This window comes from Nymphalis io, chromosome 27 (genome assembly GCF_905147045.1).
Source record: "Nymphalis io chromosome 27, ilAglIoxx1.1, whole genome shotgun sequence".
Taxonomy (NCBI): domain Eukaryota; kingdom Metazoa; phylum Arthropoda; class Insecta; order Lepidoptera; family Nymphalidae; genus Nymphalis; species Nymphalis io.
Window position 1 is genome coordinate 1471034 of NC_065914.1, and position 25693 is coordinate 1496726.

The following is a 25693-nucleotide window of genomic DNA, read 5'->3' on the forward strand; positions in this document are numbered from 1 at the left end:
TTTTAGTTCATTGTTTTAACGTTCGACATTCATTAGGTGCCATCGTTCTACGGATTTTTATATTGGTAACATTGATCACGTTCTTATTGATGTGACATGCGTTTAGAAACACGATTTATAACTTGTTATATGTCATTTTTATTGGTTTTTATAAGTCGCGAAAGGGCAGTGGTAGAATTAATAACAGCCAAAAAATGTATAAATAACATTATTTATTACACACTACTATTCCTAATGAGCTGTATATGTATATAGATTGTTCTAGAATCTAGATTAAATACAAATGGGCTGGTATTACATAACTATAGCGCAGTCTACCGCAGTGTAAGTCGAGCAAGGTCGCGGCTTCGATTCCCGCTTAGTGTTAATTACATCTTACGTAACCCGACGTGGGAATTATCTGGCAATTGAGCGAGAATTTATTATTCAACCCAATGCCTTCTTGTTTCTGTCGAATTATTTATCCCCTGGGCTGTATAGAATACAGTTCATGCTTATTTATTTCGTAACTAGCTAACCAGCCATTTTATATACTTATACAATGTCTATTTGAATTGTACATATTAAATATTTCAATTATTTAATTAGTAGCGGTAGTCTTCAATAAAAAATGGTTGTTTTAGGTTTGGTAACTCGCAAATAGTTATAAAAGTTAAAAAGAGACAGTTATGTTCTAAATGACAGACAGACGCTACTATTTTATATTTTAATTAAAGTAAACAATTGCATCGTAGTCCTGACATTTCAGCTCGTGGCTAGCTTTTAATACTGTATATCGGAGTCCTGAGTTCAAATAACCAATTAGTTTTTGGGTTCGTCCAGAATTACTTAATAATAACCAGGTCTTTTGAAAATGGCAGTGTTTAATCCGTGCTTCGGATTGCACTTTGTTTCTGCACCTGAACTCATTCGTCGTGATGGATTGCAGTTCGGATTATGAATGGCTTTACCATCTGTGTTTGGCTAGTCTGTAATATTTGACTGCCTCGTTGGTCCAGTGGCTAGATGTAAGGCCGCAGATCTGGAGGTCCTGGGTTCAAATCCTAGGTCGGGTCAATAAAAAGTTATTGGAATTTTCTGTCAGAAAATTGTCAGTAGCAGCCCGGAGTCTGGAAGTTAGAAGTGTGTACACTCTCGTGCCTCGGAAAGCACGTTAAACCGTTGGTCCTGTGCCTCAACTCTTTCCGGTCTTGTCGGATTGCCGTCCCATCGGATTATGAGAGTTAGGGTGAGAGAGAGTGCACCTGTGTTTGAGCACACACTTGTGCACTATAATATTACTAAAATATATAATCATTGTTATCACACAATTAAACTAGTTTGTATATAAGGAGACAGTCCTACAGCGAACTGACGCTAAAATCAATAGTACACTCCGCCTACGCTTTAAAGCAGCGACAGATATATATTTTATTACTCATCTACAACATAAATAAGAAAGGTATATCGTTTGTCTATTTATTGACAAAGGAATTTTAAAAATGTAGCCTAAAGGATAAGCGAGAGAGTTCGGTCCTCTTGGCTGGCCTAGGCCAGTCAAGGTACGGGCCTCGGGGTTGCCCCCCCTACCCGGGCTGCTACTCCTCGATGGTCTTGACCGACGCGTCATTTCATTCTGGCCCAAAGGGCCAGGGTCTCAGTGACCCAGTGGCTGTCTATTTGTTGGTTGTTGCATTGTTATGGCTTTTCAAACCGGTGGTTGATGTCGTCCTCATCAGTCCAAATCGTCGTCTTCCTCTTCACCGATGCCCGCATCGGAGCAGATGGTCGGTGACAGTAGGAGCTCACGAGGTAAAGGACGCCCCTCAGGTGGTCTAGCGTGCAGCGGTGCTATACCGTGGAGGTGCACGCTGGCACTGCTGTCCGCTTTTGCGAATAGCGTGCGCGCGAGATTGCGGACGAACTCCTCCACGGTGGGTAAGGATCCTCCTCCAGGATAAGCGAGCGTTAGAATGAAAACCGTTTCTTATTGTGTGTCACTAGATGGCGTTAAATAATTTTTTGGTAGATTCTAAACCGCGCTGTATAGATTTTTTTCTAAATTGTATGAACTCTTGTGTCAATGTATTGGATTTTGATTAAAGAATCGTGAACAGTGAAATGTGATACTTAATTAGTTCATTTGATCTTACCAATTACTTGGAACGTAAACAGCAAGAATCGATAAATTATATTTTTTGTGCGGACACTACACAATGACATATGCTACTTATAAATACATAATAATGCAGGTTATTTATACAAAGTTGACGTTTTAATAATATATATATGTATATACTCTAATTATGTAAATGATTGATCTTGTCTACTTGGGTGGCGTAAGGTGTCGTACTTATTGTTTTATATTACTTGTTATGTACATAGTAACTTAATCTCATTAAAAGTAAGTTGATGTCCTACTGCTGTCAGAAAATTAATTAATTAGTTTTTAAAAATGTGGTGAAACGGCCAAGTGGTTAAGAACACTTGAATTTTAATCGAAGATTGCGGGTTCAAACTTGAACAAGCACCGCTGTATTTTGAAGTGCTTAAACTGTGTATGTGTCGTATGAAAATCAGCCATATATATATGTATATATATTTCCAGCCCCGCATTGAAGCAGCGTGATGGAGTAAGCTCCGAGCCTTCTCAAAAGGAGAGCCCTTAGCCCAGCCGTGGGCTGAGCTGGATGTTACTTTTGAATAACCTGTAATATAAGTTCATCTTACACCACCCAAGTAGATAAGATCAATTCATTTACATCATTAGAATGTATATATTTTAAAAATGTCATCTTTGTATAAATAGCTTGCATTATTTAAATTTATTTGTTAATAAATAGACAAACTACATACTTTCCTTATTTACATTGTAGTTGAGTAATAAAATATATATCTGTCGCTGCTTTAAAGCGTAGGCGGCGTGTGCTATTGATTTTAGCGTCAGTTCGCTGTAGGACTGTCTCCTTATATACAAACTAGTTCAGTTATGTAATTGCAATTAGTAATTATACATATATAATTTGTATGGTTGGGCTCTGTGCAAGCTCGTGTGGAAATGTACCACCCACATATCACATATTCTACCACCACACAGCAGTGCTTAATATTGTTGTGTTCCGGTTTGAAGGTGAGTGACCCAGTGTAACTAAAGAGACATGACATCTTTGTTCCCAAGGTTGGTGGCGCATAGGCGAAATTAAAAAACGTGTGACGTGAGTAATATGTCAAAATGGGTAAAACTAAAAAAAATGTTACCATTTAAATCCGTTTAAAGATAGTTACTTGAAAAAAACATTAAGGGTTGCTTGTTCAGAGAATCACGATGAATATTTTATTAACTTCCGGCAACTGAGGGATGCCGGGTTTTCCACGAAGCCCTAGGGCTTGCTTTGATTGCTATGAATATGTAGTAATGTTATCCAGCTCTTGTTTAAATACATTCATTTTTAACGGTCTGAATAAAATGTATATTATTACGTAAGTAGGTGTCAATCTGTTTGAATGTTACGCTTTTACGGCTAAGCCTCTGAACCGATTTGATGAACTTTAGTAGGAATCAAGTTTGAATCTCGTGGTAAAGCATAGGCTACTTTATTATACCTAACAGCTGACATTCAAACCCCCCCTCCCCACACTAACACAGGGGTGAAGCCGTGGGTGAGAACTTTTTTTAATAAGTATTGTATTTTTTTGGTTTTACAGGTTTTTTAACCAACTTAAAACAATGCAATCAATTCCAATGGCTCCATTTAGAGATAGAGTAAAGATAAATAAACAATAATGACATTGAATGGTGATGTCGTCATTGGTCGACATCTTATCTATGGTATTAATCAAGAACTCGTGAAAAAATGTCGGTTTGAATGTCGTCGAAGTTGTTATCGGAACTTTTGAACAAAAACGTAACTACGTATGTATTTTATATTACGTACAGTGCCGGATTAAACAAGCGCAGGGCCCGTAGCGAATTCTTTCTGCTATGGGTTCTTAAGTATAGTGTCAATAAGATTTGTAAAATTTAAAAGATCGAGACATAGACTTTTAAATAGACAGAATACCTCATTAGTTCGTCCGCAACACCAAAGCACCGTGACAAAAAGTTAAACGCATTCAGCGTTGAAATCTTAAATAGCCGAGATGGCTTAGTGGTTAGAACGCGTGAATCTTAACCGATGATCGTGGGTTCAAACCCGGGCCAACACCTCTGAATTTTCATGTGCGTAATTTGTGTTTATAAATAATCTCGTGCTTGACGGTGAAGGAAAACATCGTGAGGAAACCTACATGTGTTTAATTTCATTGAAATTCTGCCACATGTGTGTATTCTACTGACCCGCATTGGAGCAGCGTGTTGGAATAAACTTCAAACCTCCTCGAAAAGGAGAGGACGCCTTACCCCAGCAGTGGGACATTAACAGGCTGTTACTGTTGAAATCTAAATAATTTAACTCAATTTGTATATGCTGGTGATTATTTTAATCCACTTTGTCTAACGAATATGGCGAAGCGGAAGTAGATGTTTCCGACTGCCCACGCGTTTCAAATGTCAAGTGCATTTAACTTCTATGTTTTATATTATTTTATACGTGCGATAACTTCCGGGTTTCTTTGCCTATATGATGAACGTCTTATCGATTTTGCAATATTTGCAACGTTTAAAAATACTAAACATTGTGACATAAAACTTTATTCTAAACTTAGGGTTACGATATAATTATCGACCTTGATGCCAGCGATCATTACTCCAAGAAAAACAATACGAAACGTATGAGGCCTATAATAACGCGTCATGATTGTGATGATGACGTCCTGACCAATTTCGGCCATGGTGGCCATCCTCGAAGACGAGTAGCTCACTGCACAGGACCGAGTATAGTACACAAGTGTATGTGCAAACACAATTGTACTTTATTTTTAACTTCGAAACAGTTTCATCAAAGCGATTGAGTTGAAATTTTTTCACACAAGCTTAGTACTGATGACAAAACAGCTTAGTATAGATTGTTTTGTCATTATTTTGTCATCGGTACCACAAATGCTAAAGAAGTAATGTAACTCGATTTTATTTGTTTTTGAACATGGATTAAATAATAACAAGGGACATAACATCTTAGTTTCCAAAGTTGGTAGCATATTGGCGATGTAAGGGATTGTTAATGTATTTACAGTGCCTTTGTGTGGTGGTGGTGACCACTTACTATCAGGTGAGCCATTTGCCAGTCTGCCTACCTATTTTAAATTAAATCCTCTTGTTTTAAAAAATGGTTTAATATAAGAAAATATAACTTAAAACAGTCAGTCATTTCGTAGTAATTAATATTAGTAAAATGTCAATTGATTACAAGAGAAATTGTTTTATATTTTAATTATTACTAAATACACGCTCGTGGATTCAAGTTCAACTTGATAATAAATCGTTACCGGAAAATCGTCTTTATAACAATACTATAAGTCTCAATTTTAAACGGCAATTTATTATTAACTTATTTTGAAAATAATTTATAACTCTATTGTCATATAAATAAGGTTCAAATTAATAAAATGAAACAGAACATTTTTTTTTTGAATTGGTCCTCCACAAGGCTTCCGGCAATTGAGAATTAAGGAGGAAATCTACTTACGTTTTTATACGTTGGAGATGGAAATTGAATCTTAAACGCTTAGACGTAAGGTTGTTTTTTTTTTTGCAAAAACCTAGCCCCAAGGAATTGACTTTTTAATCCAGATCAGTCTGAGCTTTCATTCTTAAGTTATTCTACCGTCTCACAGCGATTATTTTTATTGTGTTTCGTAGCCAGAGTGAGCCAGTGTAAATACAGGCAAGTCAAAATTAAAATAAACTGTATTCAAGTTAAGCTAATCACAAGTTTGAAGTGAACCAAGAGCCGGCAACATAGCAGTTATTCAATTCCACCATATGTGAGTCAATTATAATAATAATGTCCTCCAGACCGATTTCGGCCACGGCGGCCAATCTCAAGAGAGATTAGCCAACTACGCAGGAGATATTATAGTGCACGAGTGTGTGCGCAAACACAGGTGCACTCTCTATTCCTTAACTCTCACAATCCGATGGGACGGCAATCCGACACGACCGGAAAGAGTTCAGGCGCAGGACCAACGGCTTTACGTGCTTTCCGAGGCACGGGAGTGTTCACACTTCCAACTTCCAGACTCCGGGCTGCTACTGAGAATTTTCTGACAGAAAAACCCAATAACTTTTTATTGGCCCGACCTGGGAATTGAACCCAGGACTTCCGGGTCTGCGGCCTTATATCAAGCCACTAGACCAACGAAGCAGTCAAAATGTGTGTCAATTAAATTATTATTTAATTGGATTGCGGGTGATAGGCCAGCTTTTGACCGTTGACTGATGTTAAGCATCGACACGGTCTAAGATGTAGCATGCTTGCCTATAAGAAACCTGTTTACTCTAGATTTGAAGACACCAACATTGTACCTATCGGGAAATACGGACTGCCTTCATAAATATTGTCATGGAATCATCTGAACTGATAAATGTGGAAGCGTTGTTTTTTGTAATGCCTAACTGAAAATACTACTAAACCAATATACATAAAACTTATATCAGAAAATGAAGCGAGTTTCGGAGAAGGTTTTAATATATAATATTGTTATAATAGCTGCGTTTCGCTATTCCACCTGATTTCAATATAAACTATTGTCGTGACAAGCGTGAACCTTATATACTTGTGAGTTGTGAGTAATTTAGATAGTGACAGTGACAGCCTGTGAATGTCCCACTACTGGGCTAAGGCCTCCTCTCCTTTTTTGAGAAGGTTTGGAGCTTTATTCCACCACGCTGCTCCATTGCGGGTTGGTGGAATACACATGTGGCAGAATTTCAGTGAAATTCGACACAGTCAGGTTTCCTCACGATGTTTTCCTTCACCGTCTAGCACGAGATGAATTAAAAACACAAATTAAACATGTGAAAATTAAGTGGTGCTTGCCTGGTTTGAACCCACGATCATCGGTTAACGCGTTCTAATAACTGGACCATCTCAGCTTTCATATCACAAATGATAGTCAAAATCAAAATACTTTATTCAAATGCAAATATTTTACTTTACAAACGTGCTGAATTATAGTTTATATATTCTTAACTTATCGTTATAATTATTAAAACAATTGTTCGTCAAGTTATTATTTATGAAATTAAGATTTGTCTAGTAATTCGTTTTTGAAATGATTTATTTATAGAACAATTCGAGCTATTCTGTAAGAAGAAACTCGAAACTCACCGCAGAAAACGGTCGTGAAATGTCAGAGTGGTTAGCGACATTGAACATAATAATTGTAACATTACAGAGCAGAATGCTAATATATTTTGATGTCAGTAGCATAAGGATGTTATGAACAATTCAGGTGTGAGTAATGGAATGAGTTCATAGAGACTTTGACTTTAAGTTGCTAAAAGTTGTTATTAAATTGAAATATTGCGTTTGTTTTTATTCAAAACAAGTACTTCAATATATCAGCTTATTCATATAGCGTTTCTAGCTATTGAAATGGAATGGTCAATACCGTCTGATAAAGAAATTCTTAAAAACCCTCGTCTAGTTGCTATGTCACAGCGACCTTCTTTCACCCTCCTGAAAGGGTTGAAAAGTTATTGAGAGCAAGACCTAGGGCTCTAAGAGACCTAGATTAGATATTTGTAAGCACTAAAAGGTGTTCGTTCTTCGCGTTTCGTTTAACGAGCTTGCATACTAATATCCCATTAAAATTGTATTTTTAATTTATTCACTTATATAAACGTTCTTTTAATTATTATATAAAAAATATTAATAGTCTGTAGTATCCCACTGTTGGTCAAACGCTCTAATACATTTGTGTCAGTATTTTATTCGACACATGCATGTTTCGTGCCGATGTTTTCCTTCACAGCACATGTAAAAAAAAATCATTTTTGCCTGGGTTTGAACCGGCAATCGGTAACGATTCACATTAGAATCGATCCTATATTTAGATAAGGCATGGAATAAAATATTAAACTACATCATATATATAAGAAGGCGGAGGACCGGGAGCTTTGGCGCACCTTGGGAGGGGCCCGCGGCGCTCCTCGTTAAGACGGAAAGGGTACCGCTGGTTTTTTAGTGGGTATTACGATGTTCGGGGCGCACTCAGCGCCTTGAACACCGGTGAGCCCCACACTGTTCCCACTACTGTTCCCGTGGGCGAAACGCGTAACGCGTTTTTCAGCGTTAAAAAAAAGGCCTATGTTCAGCAGTGGACTATGATTGGCTGTTGATTGATATATATATATATATATATATATATATATATATATATATATATATATATATATATATATATATATATATATATATATATATATATATATATATATAAATATATATATAGAGGTGGTAAATAATTTTGTTTTCCTTGTTTCAGATAAAGACCGGCTAAGCTGGACATCACAAAATGATCCGTAAACAAAAATAAAACAAACAAAAACCTACTACAAAGTCCTTAGAATGACTGGAATCTCCTTCGAACCTCACGTATGTGATAGAAACTACGTAAATATACCTATTTTAATACGAAAAATATCTTTTGAAGAATCGCGTTCCTGTAGAATTAGTGTCAATTAGCAGAAACCAAAGTAGTCAGGAGTTTAGGCCTTTCGTGGGGCGTTGAAATTATTTTTTCTAACCAAAGTTAGCTTAAGATGTCGAATATGCCAATATATAGTCAGGTGCTGCCTAAAAATCAGTATAAATCAAAGAATTCCAAAGGCGGCACCACGAGGGAAACTCGGGCCCAGAATGCCAGGGATTTCGACCCTCTCAATTTTAATCATGGGGGGAATATTCAAGTCCTAAATGCGCCGTTAGAAAGTAGAGTTGAGAAAATTGAGAAGAGGGAATCGAGAAGGAAGGACGAGACTCGGGCGAGGCGCACTCAGAACAGGAATGACGCAAACGAAGGGAAAGTTGAGGCGTATTTGCGGCAGAACCAAGTCAGCATACGACAGCAGCAACATCGGCACTCCGCTGTCAGACAGGCGGAGCACCGAGTCAATTTGAGGTATTTCCTAAAATTATGATTATTTTTTTGGCAGTGTTATGACAGTTCATTAACCTTTTAAATATCTTTAAAGTGAAATGCATGCACGTTATAATTATTGTAATTTTCTTAGTATTAGAATTAAACTGCAGTCAGTAATGGCCGACTGTTGAATGGAATGAATAAAATTCATAACATAAACTACAAATTTGTTCAAAATCAGCCAAGATCTATAAGAGAAATGTAATACACATCGCAATATTATAAACAAAGACTAACATTCGCCCGCGTGTTAAAGAGAGAGGAGCGGGTATAAGGTTTAAAAAAGTAGCGTATGTCTGTCTTGGGGTTCAAGCTAGCTTCATACCAAATTTTATCAAAATAGGTTCAGTGGTCTAGCCTTGAAAGCATAAGACAGACAGCGTTACATTCGCATTTTTATATTAATATTCGAGATAAATATGATCCTTTTTTTATCAGATCTCTGCCGCTAAATGAAATGTCCGTTCGCGGTCACGATCGGACGCCAACTGACAGACATCGAGGGTTTCCTGGTGACAGAGAAGCGGCCCGAGAGTATAGACGCGAGCGAGAGAGAGATAGAGAAAGAGAGAGGGATTTCGATTTTGAGGGTATGTTTTATAAAACAGTTGTTTTTTTAAATGTTAAATTTATTGGTATATATTATATATTGGATAAAGTTACGAAATATATTTATGAATTAATTAGTAGTTGATCTTTGTTTTTTATTTATTTATATTTTAATTAAATTTTATGTACAGACATTTTTATAAAATACAAAATAAAAAGAACAAAATACACATTGCAAATTTAAAGCAAAAACACGCCGTCTAAAAGATTGTCCTGTGGCATTGTACACAATATTTATGTTATTTTTTATTTATTTATACTACTAATGTATCGAAGATGTTATATCTGTGCTCCTTCATACTGGTTCTCCCAATCTTCAAATCACAACATTTAAAGTTTGGCTGTAATGATCGGGGAGTAGGTGGAAGCTATCCAGACATTGTACGGAGCTCCGTCACTAAAAACTACTTTTACTTGGTGGTAGGGTAGAGGTGCAAGCTCGTCTGGTACGTACTCATCAAATATTGACGAGCCGATTGGCCTGGTTGGTAGAACACTTGCCTTTCATGCTGAAGGTTGTGGGTTCGATTCCCACCCAGGACAGACGTTTGTGTGCATGAACATGAATGTTTGTCCTGAGTCTGGGTATAATTATATATATAAGTATGTATTTACAAAAGAAAAAGTAGTATATGTAGTATATCAGTTGTCTGGTTTCCATATTACAAGCTCTGTACAAGCTTAATTTGGGATCAGATGGCCGTGTGTGAAAAATGTCCCAGGATATTATTATTATTATTATTATAATATTCTACCGCAAAACAGCAGTACTTATTATTGTTGTGTTACGGCTTGGAGGTTGAGTGAGTGTAACTACAGGCATGATGGCAAAACACCTTCATTTCCAAAGTTGGCGACCACCTACCCATCAGGTCCATTTGCCCGTCCTACCAATTCTATAAAAAAAAAACTAAAATCTCCCGTTATTTCAATCCTCTTTCAATTATAATCAATTCTCTTCTCAAGTTGTAAAATTTATATATATTTTAGTTTTGGAGTGCAATAAAGATTAAAGCATTAGTTACTAAAAATAATTTAGTTGATTATTTTAACAGAAGTCTGGCTTGCTCATCATGGTGATATTTAATGGATTTAATATGTCGCAATTACTAGTTATGACCTTCGCAAATCATTTACTTATTTATTAAGTCTGTATCGCGCACAATTTACAAATAGTATATAAAAGAACAGGTAGTACATAATGTATGCAAAGGCCTCACTTACACGAGCTCTACTCAACCTCTATTCTATCTTTGCTTTTTTGATTGGAAGGGTATAGTTTAAAAATTTTGCTCTTAATATTCATTTTGAGGTTGGCTGGTAGTGCAATAAATTATATAAAAATAAATTTGTTCGATCTACCTTCCAGGGTCCCCATTGAGTCCAATAGCAAAGTTAGGGGATAAAGAGCGACCAGTACGTAAGTCGACGTCCGCCCAACGCGTGTCCGAGATGATATCGGCTGATAAGCGTCGGTTCTTCTGCAGGGAGTGGGTGTTCCAGAAAATAGCTCATTGTTTGGAACAGAGGGCTGTTAGTAAAACGGCGGGAGCCTTGATTTTAGGTATGAACTGTTTTGTATACCGATTCTCATGACGATATCGATACATAAATTTTAGTGTTACAGCGCCATCTTGTGGCGAGTTAGAACACAGTGTATAGATTATTTATATTTAATATTATTCATTATAAAATATATGTGTCAACCATCTATCTTTATTATTTTATAACTAGTTTCCGCCCTGGGCTTCGCCCGCGTGTGGTGAGGGGGATACAAGATACCCTATGTTTTTTATATAGCCCCGATGTAGTGTATGCAATTTTATTATGCTTAGTTGATTTTTGATTAGTAAACACGTGAAAGCGTGACAAAGTCACTCTCGCTTTTATAATATTAGTATTTACTCCATGTCCATAAGTTAAAATGAGTATATATAGTATGTTAATTAATTTTGTAGTTTGTTAATCATCATTCTCATTTCATCACCACTCCACTACCTATGAAATAATAAATTTCAGGCGACGCCGGTAGCGGTAAAACAGCGCTTTGCCAGGAGCTGAGTCAGCCCGGGGCCGGCCCGCAGGCGCGCCAGCAACGCGCGCTCAACAGGCGACTTCTCGCTAGACATTTTCTACAGGTGAAGAAAACTATTCAAAAAGTCACTGGTGGTGTTGACTGCCTTTCAATCATTTCGGGATATTGTTTCTAACCCAAGTTCGGGCAAGTAAAAGCTAAAAAAAGCTGATTGCATAGGTTTGATCCTGTAGTCATCGATAATGATTCACGCGTTCTAACCACTGAGCCACCTTGGATGAAATACTAAATCCTAAATAATAAATGAGTAGAACATGAATATTTAATTGCAAGCAATAAAATTAATTGTAATGTGTTGTTCCACTCAGGGTCCAGGAGAAACCAGTCAGCGCCCGGGCGAGTTCGTCCGTTCATTAGCCATGCAGATATTGAGCCACTCTTCCCACGCCAGACCCAACGAAAGAGACCAATCACCGAAAGACGACAGTACGCCTAACAGCAATAGGTATTCCAGTTTTTATTTGTATTTACGTATGTTACTATAAGTTACGGGTGGTAGGGCTTTGTGCAAGCCCGTCTGGGTAGGTACCACCCACTCATCAGATATTCTACCGCAAAACAGCAATACTTGATATTGTTGTGTTCCGGTTTGAAGGGTGAGTGAGCCAGTGTAATTACAGGCACAAGGGACATAAAATCTTAGTTCCCAAGGTTGGTGGCGCATTGGCTATAAGCGATGGTTGACATTTCTTACAATGCCAATGTCTAAGGGCGTTTGGTGACCACTTACCATCAGGTGGCCCAAATGCTCGTCCACCTTCCTATTCTATAAAAAAAAAAAAAAAGTTGCTTTAGCAGCGGAGAATAGTCTTTCCTTTTTTTACGAAAATCCCTGCGATAAATGTGGGATCGTTTTACATACGTATTTCCCGTGCCGTGTTCCACTCTGGTGGAGGACCTTTTGTCAGAAGGATAGAGTAATTTAGCACTCCCCATTATTGCTTAATGCAGCAGGAGGCCATCCCTGCCTTCGTCCTCGTTGGCCTATAAGAAACAAAACAGAAGTCAAAAGTACGGTACGCACAAAAATGTCAAAATTTTGGTATCGATTTAAATGGAACATTTTTTTTGTGCCGATCGTACTTTTCGAATAATATAAATACTCGAGTTTAAATGATTTATTGTTTTCAGAAGAAATTCTACGGAAGAAAATTTAATAATGCGCTTCAAAGATCTGGGTGACGACGGGGAAGAGAGCTCGAAACCTCTCCTGGCTGATAGCGAAGGTACATCACTATTTATCGATAAATATAAGTTAAGAGCATTAGTGGCTCGATTAATATGGAACTCCCACTTTATGATAGATTATAGTTTCAGGACAAATATAAGCAATAATGCAAATCTTTTTCAGAGTAATCTTTCAATATTTATTCCATATTTATTGACGTTTTTGGAGATTAAATTGACATTCCGAACGCTTTCCATTTCTCGCTTCAATTCTTCTTATCACTATAATATGCAGCATTGTCTAGTCCCCCTCGAAAAAGACTACCGTGACTAAACCTACCAGCTCCTCCTCATAATAATATTCTCATCACCATCATAGCTATCCTAAATTTTCTGGTACAAAGCCTTATAACTAGTAAAACATGTTTTTATTTAACTTTATTATACATATACAGTAAAATATTATTATTATATAAATTAATTTCCTTACAATCTTACAGACACACGCACGGACGAAGAGGAGTGTCGCGCCGGAGCTGACGCGCCGCTCAGCAGCGCTCAGATACATGTCAGTATCTTGTTTAAAAAAAAGAATAAACAAATAAGTAAAGACAATCTCTGTCGGCTGGAAGAGGAAAGATAAATAAACAACCTTGTACTTGAATAATTTAATAATACAAAAATATAAGCCATATGTAATAATCTCGGTCAATAAAGAGCAAAGATTTAATAAAATTGATAGCTTAGTAAGCTAACAAATGTAATAAATCTTAGAGTCAAATTAGAAATATATATAATTTTGTCTTTAATCCTGAAATATCGGTTCAAATAAAACAATAGAAAAAAACACCAAACAATACGAACAACGTCTTAGGAAATTTGTTTTTACAACAAAAAATAATGAATTAGCGAATGAATATATGGGACATTCGTTTAGATTTACATATAATATATATCTATGGGCGTTGGTGACTACTTACCATCAGGTGGCCCATATGCTCGTCCGCCTTCCTATTCTATAAATATATATATAAACGTATTGATATTGACATTTAAACATTTACAGTTGCCAGAAATAATGCCCCGGGCCAGCGTGAAGCCGACGAACCCGTTCGTAAACGACGAACAATCAGAAAACCGCCTCTACGAGAATCATGAAAACTTATTTCTTCGTAACATTTCTCAGCGGCAGTCGAAAGAGTTGCGCAATTCCAGACTTCTCCGACAAAGCTCGGAACCGCTAACCGAGAAAAAGACAACCGTTCTACAGAAGAGCCTCTCAACGGAACAGAGAGACGACGAGAAGTCCAAAGAATCCAAAGAGATTAACAATAGTCCGCCGAAATCTAGAATTCCGGTAGCGAATTTCCGTTATCCGAACAAAAGTGATCTGAGGCCAAATTCAGCGGAAAATTCGCCGAAGAAAACCGAAGCCAGAGCTCCCTCGCCGAAGGACGACGATTTGCCGGAGTACCAGAACGTAATCCACCAGCCGGAAGATGATATACAAACAGATTTGGAAAAACTATTAGAGAAGAAACGCTCTGCTTCCGAAGACGTTCCTCCACCGATACCAAGCCTCCCGGTCAACCCTAGAACGTTGATAGCCAATGCGTATTATGAGAAGCTTCTATCTGAAACGGAGATACAACAGGCGTTGCTTCCTCAGAATCTAGATAAAAATCCAGACGAATGCTTCAAGAAGGCTATACTGTTTCCGCTGTTGGAAATAGATCCCCCCAAGCAATGTCTGTTTTTGTTGGTCGATGCGATTGATGAAGGGTCTACGACTGGTGAGTGATGGTATTAACTGACATTAGTAAAGTAAAATAAGTAGGCTAAGTAACATGCTATAAATTTCCCCCTGCTGGGCTAAAGGCGCCTCTGTTAAAGAGAGGTTTTGGAGTTTATTCCACTAAGCTGCTCCAATGCGGATTGGTATACATGTAGCAGATTTTCATACTGGATTCCATACTATGTTTTCCTTCAACAGAGTCCGAGATGAATTATAAACACAAATTAAGCACATTAGAATTCAGTGATGTATATCCGGGCTTATACCCGTCATATTCGGTTAAGGTTCGCGTGTTCTAACAAAAGGGCAACTGTATATATTTACATGAATGTCATCTACTTAAGGTAATTTAATAGGTTTAAATAAAGAGCTTAGATTCACGGGTACTTTCGAGTTTTCAATGTTTAAAATATTTGTATTTACTTTGTGCAAGCCCGTCTGAGCAGTTACCACATACTCATCAGATATTTTATGCTAAACAGCAATACTTGGTATTGTCGGGTTGAGTGAGTTACCGTAAATATAGGCACAAGGGAAAAAACATCTAAGTTTCCAAGGATGGTGGCGCATTGGCGATGTTAAGGAATGGTTAACACCTCAAAGAGAGAAATTGATAAGTTGTTGGACATTGGCCTATCGATAGCGCCCATATGTATGTGCTAAGATTTAGCTTAATCAGCCATATTTGTTAAAAATAAATTAATATTTTATCCGATATTGCTTGCAGGTTCGGGCTGTGCTCCGGGCTCATGCGAGGTCGAAGGCTCGGAGGGCGGCGTGGGGGCGCTGCTGGCGAGACATCAGCACCTCCTGCCGCACTGGCTGCTGCTGGTGGCGAGCGCAAGGCGACACTCGCGACCGCTCACTAAGTTGTTCACCGGTAATACTTTTGACAAGTGTCAAATATACCGTAACAGTCTGTGAATGTCCCACTGCTGGGCTAAGGCCTCCTCTCCTCTTTTTGAGGAGAAGGTTTGGAGCCTATTCCACCACGCTGCTCCCAATGCGGGTTGGTGGAATACACATGTGGCAGAATTTCAGTGAAATTAGACACATGCAGGTTTCCTCACGATGTTTTCCTTCACCGTCAAGCACGAGATGAATTGTAATCACAAATTAAGTACATGAAAATTTAGTGGTGCTTGCCCGGGTTTGAACCCACGATCATCGGTCAAGATTCACGCGTTCTTACCACGTAATAATCTCTTGCTTATCTTGAATGGATTGTACATAATCTTGTAATATTAAATTGATTTGTATTGTTGCACACACATACCTCGGACATGGCTCTAATTTTGTCTTAAGAGAAGTGATTCCTTTATGGTGTATTTTATGGACAACAGAATATGTTTAATGTTGATGTAGCTAAACAAATATCGTAAGTTCTTCCTGTTTTCGTTCGTCGAAATGTTGGCGAGGGAAATTTTAAGGTGTTTTTTAGTAAATAGTTTCAGTGAAAAGTTATTACTTATGACAATTGAGCTATTCTGTAAGGAAAAACTCTCTCTCATTACAAAAGTGATATGCGATATTGACTATAACAATTATAACATTTAAAGGTAGTACCTAATAGCTACCCAGACGAGCTTGCACAACAATCACAAAGCTCTACCACCAGTAGAGCTTTGTGCAAGCTCGTCTGGGTAGGTACCACCCACTCATCAGTTATTCTACAGCAAAACAGCAGTACTTGGTATCGTTGTGTTCCGGTTTGCAGGGTGAGTGAGCCAGTGTAATAACAGGTGCAAGAGACATAACATTTTAGTTCCCAAGGTTGGTGGCGCATTGGTGATGTAAGCGATGGTTAACATTTCTTACATGCCAATGTCTATGGGTGTCGGTGACCACTTACCATCAGGTGGCCCATATGCTCGTCCGCCTTCCTATTCTATATAAATAAGGATGTAAATATCAAAATAGCTTATCATCGTATGTCGATATACAACATTTCACGAGTTATATACGAAGTAAGTTCTTATAGAATAGCAGTGCTTATGAAACGTTGTCATTTTAGGGTTCCGCAAGATAATTCTGGATGAACTCCAACGAGCACACGTCTCGGCCGACGTGCAGCGCTACGTTCTCGCCCGCTTGGATACGGAACCGAGATTACGGTAAGATTTTTTTAATCTATTTAAAAACACAGGTACTGCCGACAAAAAAATGCTGATATAAAAATAAATAAATTGTACAAAAAAAAAAGTGTGAATGCCAAGGTACTCACAATAATTGATGTGTACCGATCTCACACACACATTAACGTACATACAAAAACCAATTACTGACGTCATCTGACAGTCGACGTCACAGTTCACCTAATATGTTTACCCATCAATATAAATGTAATTAAGGAAACAATACAGGAAATTAAAAATATATCACTTTTTTTTACTTTTCTTATTTATTGGCTCACTGATTGCTTACAAAACTAAATATTATTTATGTAAAAAAAATATTTTGATTGTGACAGTAATATAATTGTACGAAATTTTGGCAACTCTGCATGTGAATGTAGATGCAAAATGTTAATATCATCCCTCGCACAGAGCGCGGGTGTCCAGCGACTCGGCAGCGGCTGCAGCGGCTGCGGCTGCGCTGGACCATTTGCGGATCAAAAGCGATGGCTGTTTGCTTTATCTGGAGAAGGTATGTTCCAACCACATTATATTATATAATTAATAAAGTCATCAAATGTAGTTTTAGTATTGTTAGTATTTTATATTGAACCCTTTTGGTAAAATTCTCCTCCATCTCTCTCTGTCCTATGCAGTTTCTTCCGCAACTTGAATTATATTATCTGTCTTTTTGTCTACTTCGAAGTTGAATTTGGTTTCCAATTATTGACAAATAATTTCTGCCTGAATAGGTGCTAGATGGTGTGGCTGATGGTTTTATAGCGTTGCGTGAAATCCGCGAGATCCCCGGCACCCTCAACGGCCTCTACCTGTGGCTGGCGCAGCGTCTGTTCCACGGGAGACGATTCAACAAGGTACGGCGTTGATACATTCCCGAATTCGAGGTTATTGTTGACGGGCCAGTTGGCGTGGTTAGTAGATGCTTGCCTTTCACGCCGAATTCCCACCCAGGACAGGACATTTGTGTCCATGAACATGTCTGTTTGTCCCGAGTCTGGGTGTAATTATCTATATAAGAATGTATTTACAAAAGAAAAGTAGTATATGTAGTATATCAGTTGTCTGGTTTCCATAGCACAAGCTCTGCTTAGTTTGGGACCAGATAGACCAGGCCGTGTGTATAGCTCCGCTCGTGTCGGAGTGTCGTGTGAGAGTGAGACAATAACCATTAAACCATTTAAAAGCCGTCAAATTTTGTAAATGATATTTATTGTATAGAAACGATATTTTATGTATGCATATGGTCGGTAGGTTCGCCTGTTGCTGGACGTGTTGCTGGCCGCCCGCTGCGGGGTGACTGAGGACATGCTGTACAAGTGCCTGCTCAGCAAGGAGTACAGCGTGACGCGCGAGGACTTCAATCGACGTCTACACCTTCTTAGACGGTTAGATGAGCTTTTAAATTGAGAATGTCGCATCCTTAGATTTATTTGTTTATTAGAAAGATAACGTTACATTTTAAGAAATACATTTTCTTATTGCTTATATAAATATTGTGTTACAACATATATATGACAATTATAAGCTAACATTTTTACATTTAAATAAAATTTTCTCTAATTGTCGTAAAACAAAAAAAATATATATTTAACTTAAATAACGAAATATATAACATAATTTTGACATTAATATAAACTAGTAAATATCATTATAATCTAATTATGAATATAATCTTAATCATTAGATTTAGATTAGAGTGGGTACAGTTTATATAAGTATTTAACTTATGTATTTCTAAAATTATGAGTAACAGCCAATCGCTAGTTATTAAAAAATAAAACATTAGGATCAACTATTGGGTTTCGTCATAGCTAACAGAATCACAAATGAAAAAGTCTATGTACAATTGTACATATATACATATGTTCATCATCCAGGATCCTGGTGATGGAGCGCTCCACTGGGTACATGAGCCTGTTCCACCACTCGTTCGCCACGTGGCTGGTGGACGTGAAGCACTGCACGCGCCGCTACCTGTGCGCGCCCGCGGACGGACACGGGGCGCTCGCCATGTACTACACGCTGGACGCCAAGCGGTGAGTGCTGGTGGTGGTGGTGGTGGTAGTGATAAGCTGGTGGTAGCTGTAGCGATCGCGGACGAATACGCAGCGCTCACCATGTACTACACGCTGGACGCCAAGCGGTGAGTGCTGGTGGTGGTGGTGGTGGTAGTGATAAGCTGGTGGTAGCTGTAGCGATCGCGGACGAATACGCAGCGCTCACCATGTACTACACGCTGGACGCCAAGCGGTGAGTGCTGGTGGTGATGGTGGTGGTAGTGATAAGCTGGTGGTAGCTGTAGCGATCGCGGACGAATACGCAGCGCTCGCCATGTACTACACGCTGGACGCCAAGCGGTGAGTGCTGGTGGTGGTGGTCGTGGTAGTGATAAGCTGGTGGTAGCTGTAGCGATCGCGGACGAATACGCAGCGCTCGCCATGTACTACACGCTGGACGCCAAGCGGTGTGCTGGTGGTCATAGTGGTTAGATGAACTTATTCGACTAAACAATAACACGATTCAGCTTAATGATGTAATTGGTTCACATTTAACGTTCCTGATTGTTGTTCCAGGCTGAGCGCTCTGGAGATCCACAACTACGTATACCACATGACACACATCGAGCAGCATTTAGCGTCGCAAAAAAAGAACAAAGCTGGGTGAGCCAAACTATTTACTAATGGGAGTTGATTTCATAATTAAAAATGGGTATTATTATAATATATGGCAACGAAGTATGTGGTATCGGAGTGGACTGGTGGCGGAGATGATTTATAAAAAAAGAGATAAGCTTATATATTTATGAGAATTAATTTTATTTTTTATCAACAACCGAACAATAACTTTACTGGTGGTAAGAGCTTTGTGCAAACTCGTCTGAATAGGTACCACCCACTCATCAGATATTCTACGGCAAAACAGTAGTACTTGGTATTGTTGTGTTCCGGTTTGAAGGGTGAGTGAGCCAGTGTAATTACAGGCACAAGGGACGTAACATCTTAGTTCCCAAGGTTGGTGGCGCATTGGTGATGTAAGCGAGGGTTAATATTTCTTACAATGCCAATGTCTATGGGCGTTGGTGACCACTTACCATCAGGTGGCCCATATGAACATCCGCCTTCCTCTTATATATATAAAAAAAAGAACTAAGCATGTCCGTAAACACAGACACACTGTTCCTTTACTCATAATCCGATGGGACGGCAATCTGGCACGACCGAAAAGACTTCAGGCGCAGGACCAACGGCTTTACGTGCTCTTCGAGAAGAGTAAGGCATTATTTACAAACCGGTGACAAGATGTTGCCCCAAACCCCACCACAAATAACTCGAGTTCTCGTTTATAGTGATGAAGATGAACCTCTAGATCTGCACACGCTCATCCTGTTATGGGTCCTGGATTCCGGGTGTGACGTCGAAGCAGCTCTGAAACGTGAAATTGAAGTGAAACATGCTGATGTTGAAAATACAATGGTATTTTTTTAGCTTATATACATACATAAATAAAGCGCTAATATTGCAGTGATTTACGGGCCGTTTTTTTTTAAATAACGTCTGATTTAAAATTAAAAAAATAAAAAGGCAAGGAAAGATAGCACATATATACTTTATTTTATGGTGGATTATTCATTCACTATATAAAAACTATATATCTCCTGAAACTATAAATTATAATAATATGAAAGTTATATCAATCGAATTAGAAGTTTTGGCGTAAAGACGAAAAAAGGCAAACATTTAAATTTTCATATTTTATAATAATAGTATGACAATATATATATATTTTTAAATGGTTTTTTATTAAAAATCATATTAAAAAACCTTTATTACCGTATTACTCTGATTAAGGATAATATAGAAAAAAAATAGTTTAGTTATATTTGTTTTTTTTTTTTTTAATTTAAAGAAGAACTAAAATGTAAGTCACATTTTATTTATAGTTATTCTTGCCTGGTCTTAGTAGAATCTACATTTCGAACCGGTTGTGTTTTTACAATAATCTTGTAAAATAACGATTTGAAAGAGCTTCTAAGAGCGTTAAATAAAGTGTATTTCAATATTGTCTTTTAAATAATTCTATCTGTTACAGAATGAAGATGCTAAATTGGAAGATAAGGACGTGGACCCAGAGTCTGAAGGCAGGGAGTCGACGTCATGCAGATCGCGTGAGTATCAATTGAATTATTATATACTTACAAGTATTTCCTTGTGGTTACATTGCTTACCACGTGGGTTTTAGCGCGGTGTTGAAAGTAATATCCTGTACTGGGTTAAGGCCTCTCTTTTAGAGAACGTCTCGTAGCTTATTACACGCTGTATCAATACATTATATACATTCATTCGACGAGCCGGTTGGCGTGGTTGGTAGACACTTGCCTTTCACGCCGAAGGTTGTGGGTTCGATTCCTACCCTGGACAGACATTTGTGTACATGAACATGTACGTTTGTCTTGAGTCTGGGTGTAATTATCTATATAAATATGTATTTACAAAAGTAGCATATGTAGTACATCAGTTGTCTGGTTTCCATGGTACGAGCTCTGCTTTGGGATCAGATGGCCGTGTGTGAATAATGTCCCGGGATATTATTATTATTCATTCGGATATGAGATAATTTTAAAGAATATTAGTAATGTGCGTTTTTTAAAACGAATAACTAATATTCCTATAAAGCCATTTAAGCTTGTTAGAAGTTGGCCAATAGTTAAGTTGATTGGGAATTCTACATCGCTATGGGACCCTTACACCATTGCGCTATTAAGGTTTCCAAAATACACAACTATACATAAGTCAAGCACATAAAGATTATGTGAATCTTCCCCGTGTTCTAACCACTGAAGTTCCTTGCTCCTTGCTCAATAAATGATCTATGTAGCGCTAAAAGACTTTTCCAAATCGAATTAGTAGATACTGAGATTAGTGCGTACAAACATTTAAGTTTTATAATTTATATAATTATATAAGATATTTCCATATAATACAAGATTTATATTTACATATAAAATTAAAAAGAGTAAAAGTTTTGTTGGAACACATGAATTTTAACTGAAGATGAGTGTCGAAACCTGGATGAGCATCATTGAATTTTCATATGCTTAAGTATATATTTCATATATACTTAATTATAAAATATATTAAACTCGAACATATATACATTAAGAAACCCTTGTTTTTTGAATTTTGAATACAGCAGAATCCTGGATTAGTGAACAGTAATACTAGAAAAGAGTAACGATTGAAATTCTTGCCGATTCAAGCCTACTTGATTAGAGTTTATTTTGATTTTGATTACATAAAAAGAAATACCGTTATTGTGTTAAAAAATAAAAATAAAGCTATTCTGGTACGTGGTTAAAAACCACCAATCAAAAATCCCATTTTACATTCAAGTAATTCTAATCTCACGGAAAACCAGTGGTCTATTCTTATGTTTTCCTGGTAATCGGGACTTATTTCCGCTTTATAATATATATTTATATAAATCTTATTTACTATTACCAAGTAAATATACATTAACGCTATTTTATTTTTAATTTGTACATTTTTAATAGATTTTTTTTTTTATAATCTTTATTCACATAAAAAGTAAATTATAATGAAGTCCCTGATTTCTGAGCTAGGATCAAAGACCTGTATTACAGAAATCAGTGTCCTCTCTCATATTTTAATGACATATCGTTCGGTGTGTGTCCGTGTTTGTACGTGTGTGTCCGTGTTTGTACGTGTGTGTCCGTGTTTGTACGTGTGTGTCCGTGTTTGTACGTGTGTGTCCGTGGTTGTCCATGTTTGTACGTGTGTGTCCGTGTCCGTTTGTGTGTGTGTGTGTGTGTGTTTTGTTTCACAAGATATTATAGCAACAACAGGTCAGTTTGTTCATAATCTAGTCCTAGTAGCCAATTTTTAATAATCACTTTAGCTTCACGATTACATAATATGTATATTTTTTATTTTATTAATTTTGTTATACAAATAAACTGCTTTAAAATCATGCTGTCGTCTGGCTGAAGCTGTTCAACATATAACAGATGGACATACGTTTTGGTTTTTGGACAACACGTTGTTTACTGCATTCGTCGGCATGATAGGGGATGATTCTATGTTATTGGATAACTAACTGATAGACGTATAGTTGCCTAACCGTTAGGAGTTGACATTTTTCATACAACTCAGTTGTAGAAAATCTGTATGGGCTAGAGGTCATGACTTTTAAGATAGATCTATGCGCTCTTTCCAAGTCTATTATAAAGGTTTTACAAGCACCACCCCAAGCTTTTATACAATATCCAATGACTGATTGACCCAGTGCATAATAAATTGTGCGCAGAAGTTCTAAATCAGCAACGTGCCTCAACTTCTTGAAAACCCAAAAAAGTTTTCTGGTGCGCGCAGTTGTGATGTCTATATGAGAGCGCCAACTAAGTTTTTCGTCCAAAATAACTCCTAGATATTTGATGGTCGTAGATTTAGCTATCTCAAAGCATGAACAGGAAGCAAGAGAATCACTGGGGTAGTTACATGCGTATACCTTAAGACTAGTGTTTTTTTTTATAGAATAGGAAGGCGGACGATCATATGGGCCACCTGATGGTAAGTGTTCACCAACGCCGATAGACATTGGTATTGTAAGAAATTTTAACCATCGCTTACATCACCAATGCGCCACCAATCTGGGAAACTAAGAATTTATGTCCCTTGTGCCTGTAATTACACTGGCTCACTCACCCTTCAAACCGGAACACAACAATACCAAGTACTGCTTTTTTGCGGTAGAATATCTGATGAGTGGGTGGTACCTACCCAGACGAGCTTGCAAAAAGTTCTACCACCAGACAAAGTTCTCTGGTTTTGTTTTGGCCACAGAAAAGATGACCAAAACATTGACCATTGTCAGCTTATAATCGTTTTAAACTAAACGATGACATTATTTATTATTTAATTTTGACATTTTTAATTATTAAATTGCTGATTATTTTTTTGTTGCTTTTAATTTGAATTTGATTAGATTGAATCTGCAAGTGCTATGTACAATTGACATACGTATTGGATATACTATTATTGTTTTATAAATTATTTTTTTCAACGCTTTATGTATGTTATGTAAGTGTGCTATTACAAATTAAAAAAAAACCCTATTAATTTATACTAGTGACACTGTTGCATAGTCATATTTTTATTTTATTTTATACAAAAGTGTTAGGCCCAGCAGTGTTGATTGCTTTATACATATTTTTTTTACATAATCAATTCCGTGGAAGTCCGTATCGCAATATGATTAATACAGAGATTGTTAAAACTATACATATATAAAAATATTTGTGTATATGTTATACAAACAGATATATAGTGATTTTTTTTTTATTAAATTCCCAATTTTTTTTATTAATTATTTTTATCATAACTACAATATTATTATGAAACATTTAAGTGAATCAATAAAAAAAAAACGAATTTTAATTTTAATATTCAGGATAAAAAAGCCGAGATGTGACGAGTGGTTAAAACGCGTTTATTTTAACTGATTGTCGTGGGTTCAAACCCAGACAAGCACCATTGTTTTTCATGTGCTTAATTTGTGATTGTAATTCATCTCGTGCTTGACGATGAAGGAAAACATCGTGAGGAAACATTTCAGTGAAATTAGACACATGCAGTGTCTAATTTAACTAAAATTATGGCACATGTGTATTCCAGCAACCCGCATTGGAGCAGCGTGGTGGAATAAGCTCCAAAAACCTTCTCCTCGAAAAGAGGGAGGAGGCCTTTAGCCCAGTAGTGGGACATTCACAGACAAATTATTAAAATAAGTAAAGTAATTATAACATCAACAGACACAACATTAAATAATATTGTAATTAACTAGTTGTATTTACTCAAATTACCTAATTAAGCTCCTAATTATTCTCATTACAAAATTATCATACTGTTTGTTCAAGATAAAATGACATTATGCCAAATATTAATTTATTTTTTTCCATATTACATACCAAAAACGTCCATGAATAGTAAGGTCGATGATTGTGTAATAGATTTCCGTAGCAGAACCAACGAACCGAAATCCGAATCGCAAAATTCGCGCTATCCTTTCTATTCCGTTTTATTCCAATTGGTTAGAAAGAGAAAAAGCGAATTTCATAGTACGCAACAATCGGTTTGCGTTTGGATACCATACACAATTCGTTTGGTGATTTATCCAGTGATTTTATTTGTCGATTCGAAATCTTTTAGTGATATGTATCTATAGATCGTTGGCGTTTGGTTCGGCTAGGTCGATTATTGAAATCGGATATTTAGTTTGCGAAATCGATATGAATCGATTTGTGTTTGAAATCGGATTTTGAATTCGTTTTGATATATCGGACGCATTCCTATCAAAACACTGTTATTTATTTTAATAGTAAGCTTAATAATAAATAATTTCATGCATAATATTTTCTTGCTGTCCATACCAACAGAACTTTCTACATGCAAGTATTTTTTTTTTTTGATTTATTAATTATATACAAAGTCGCGAGATATTATTTGCTTATATTTAATCTTACTGCTAATTATGTTACCATATCCTGTCTATACAATAATTGCTATTGTTATTTAAATTTCAACTTTATCTCAATGCAGTAGAGCTTTAAATGACCTGTTAATGAAATACGATGTGACAATTTTAATGCTTAGGATATTAGTCTTGAAATGTAAGGCACAAGGAAGAGACCCTTTTAATTGTTATATTAATTAACAAATAAGTTAAATCATTTTTACATTGTTTTTAGTTTATTTAAAATGTGTGATTTAAGCGTGAACAAGAGTTTTACGGTCGCAGATGTGATGAATATTT

General features: G+C 37.0%; 1 protein-coding gene across 1 annotated transcript in view; it reads left to right on the forward strand.

The window, feature by feature from the left end:
- The window catches only part of LOC126778777 (ankyrin repeat domain-containing protein 50), a 63390-nt gene that overhangs the window by 15278 nt on the left and 22419 nt on the right, over positions 1–25693 (forward strand). The window contains exons 2-18 of the mRNA XM_050502416.1: positions 8407–9042; positions 9502–9653; positions 11042–11236; positions 11692–11810; positions 12076–12212; positions 12899–12993; positions 13435–13502; positions 14001–14727; positions 15457–15609; positions 16744–16843; positions 17276–17375; positions 17596–17718; positions 18116–18249; positions 18742–18900; positions 19438–19524; positions 20211–20337; positions 20954–21029. Coding sequence (XP_050358373.1) covers positions 8684–9042; positions 9502–9653; positions 11042–11236; positions 11692–11810; positions 12076–12212; positions 12899–12993; positions 13435–13502; positions 14001–14727; positions 15457–15609; positions 16744–16843; positions 17276–17375; positions 17596–17718; positions 18116–18249; positions 18742–18900; positions 19438–19524; positions 20211–20337; positions 20954–21029 — 2911 coding nt within the window. The 5' untranslated portion in view covers positions 8407–8683. The remainder of the gene's footprint in view (positions 1–8406; positions 9043–9501; positions 9654–11041; positions 11237–11691; positions 11811–12075; positions 12213–12898; positions 12994–13434; positions 13503–14000; positions 14728–15456; positions 15610–16743; positions 16844–17275; positions 17376–17595; positions 17719–18115; positions 18250–18741; positions 18901–19437; positions 19525–20210; positions 20338–20953; positions 21030–25693) is intronic.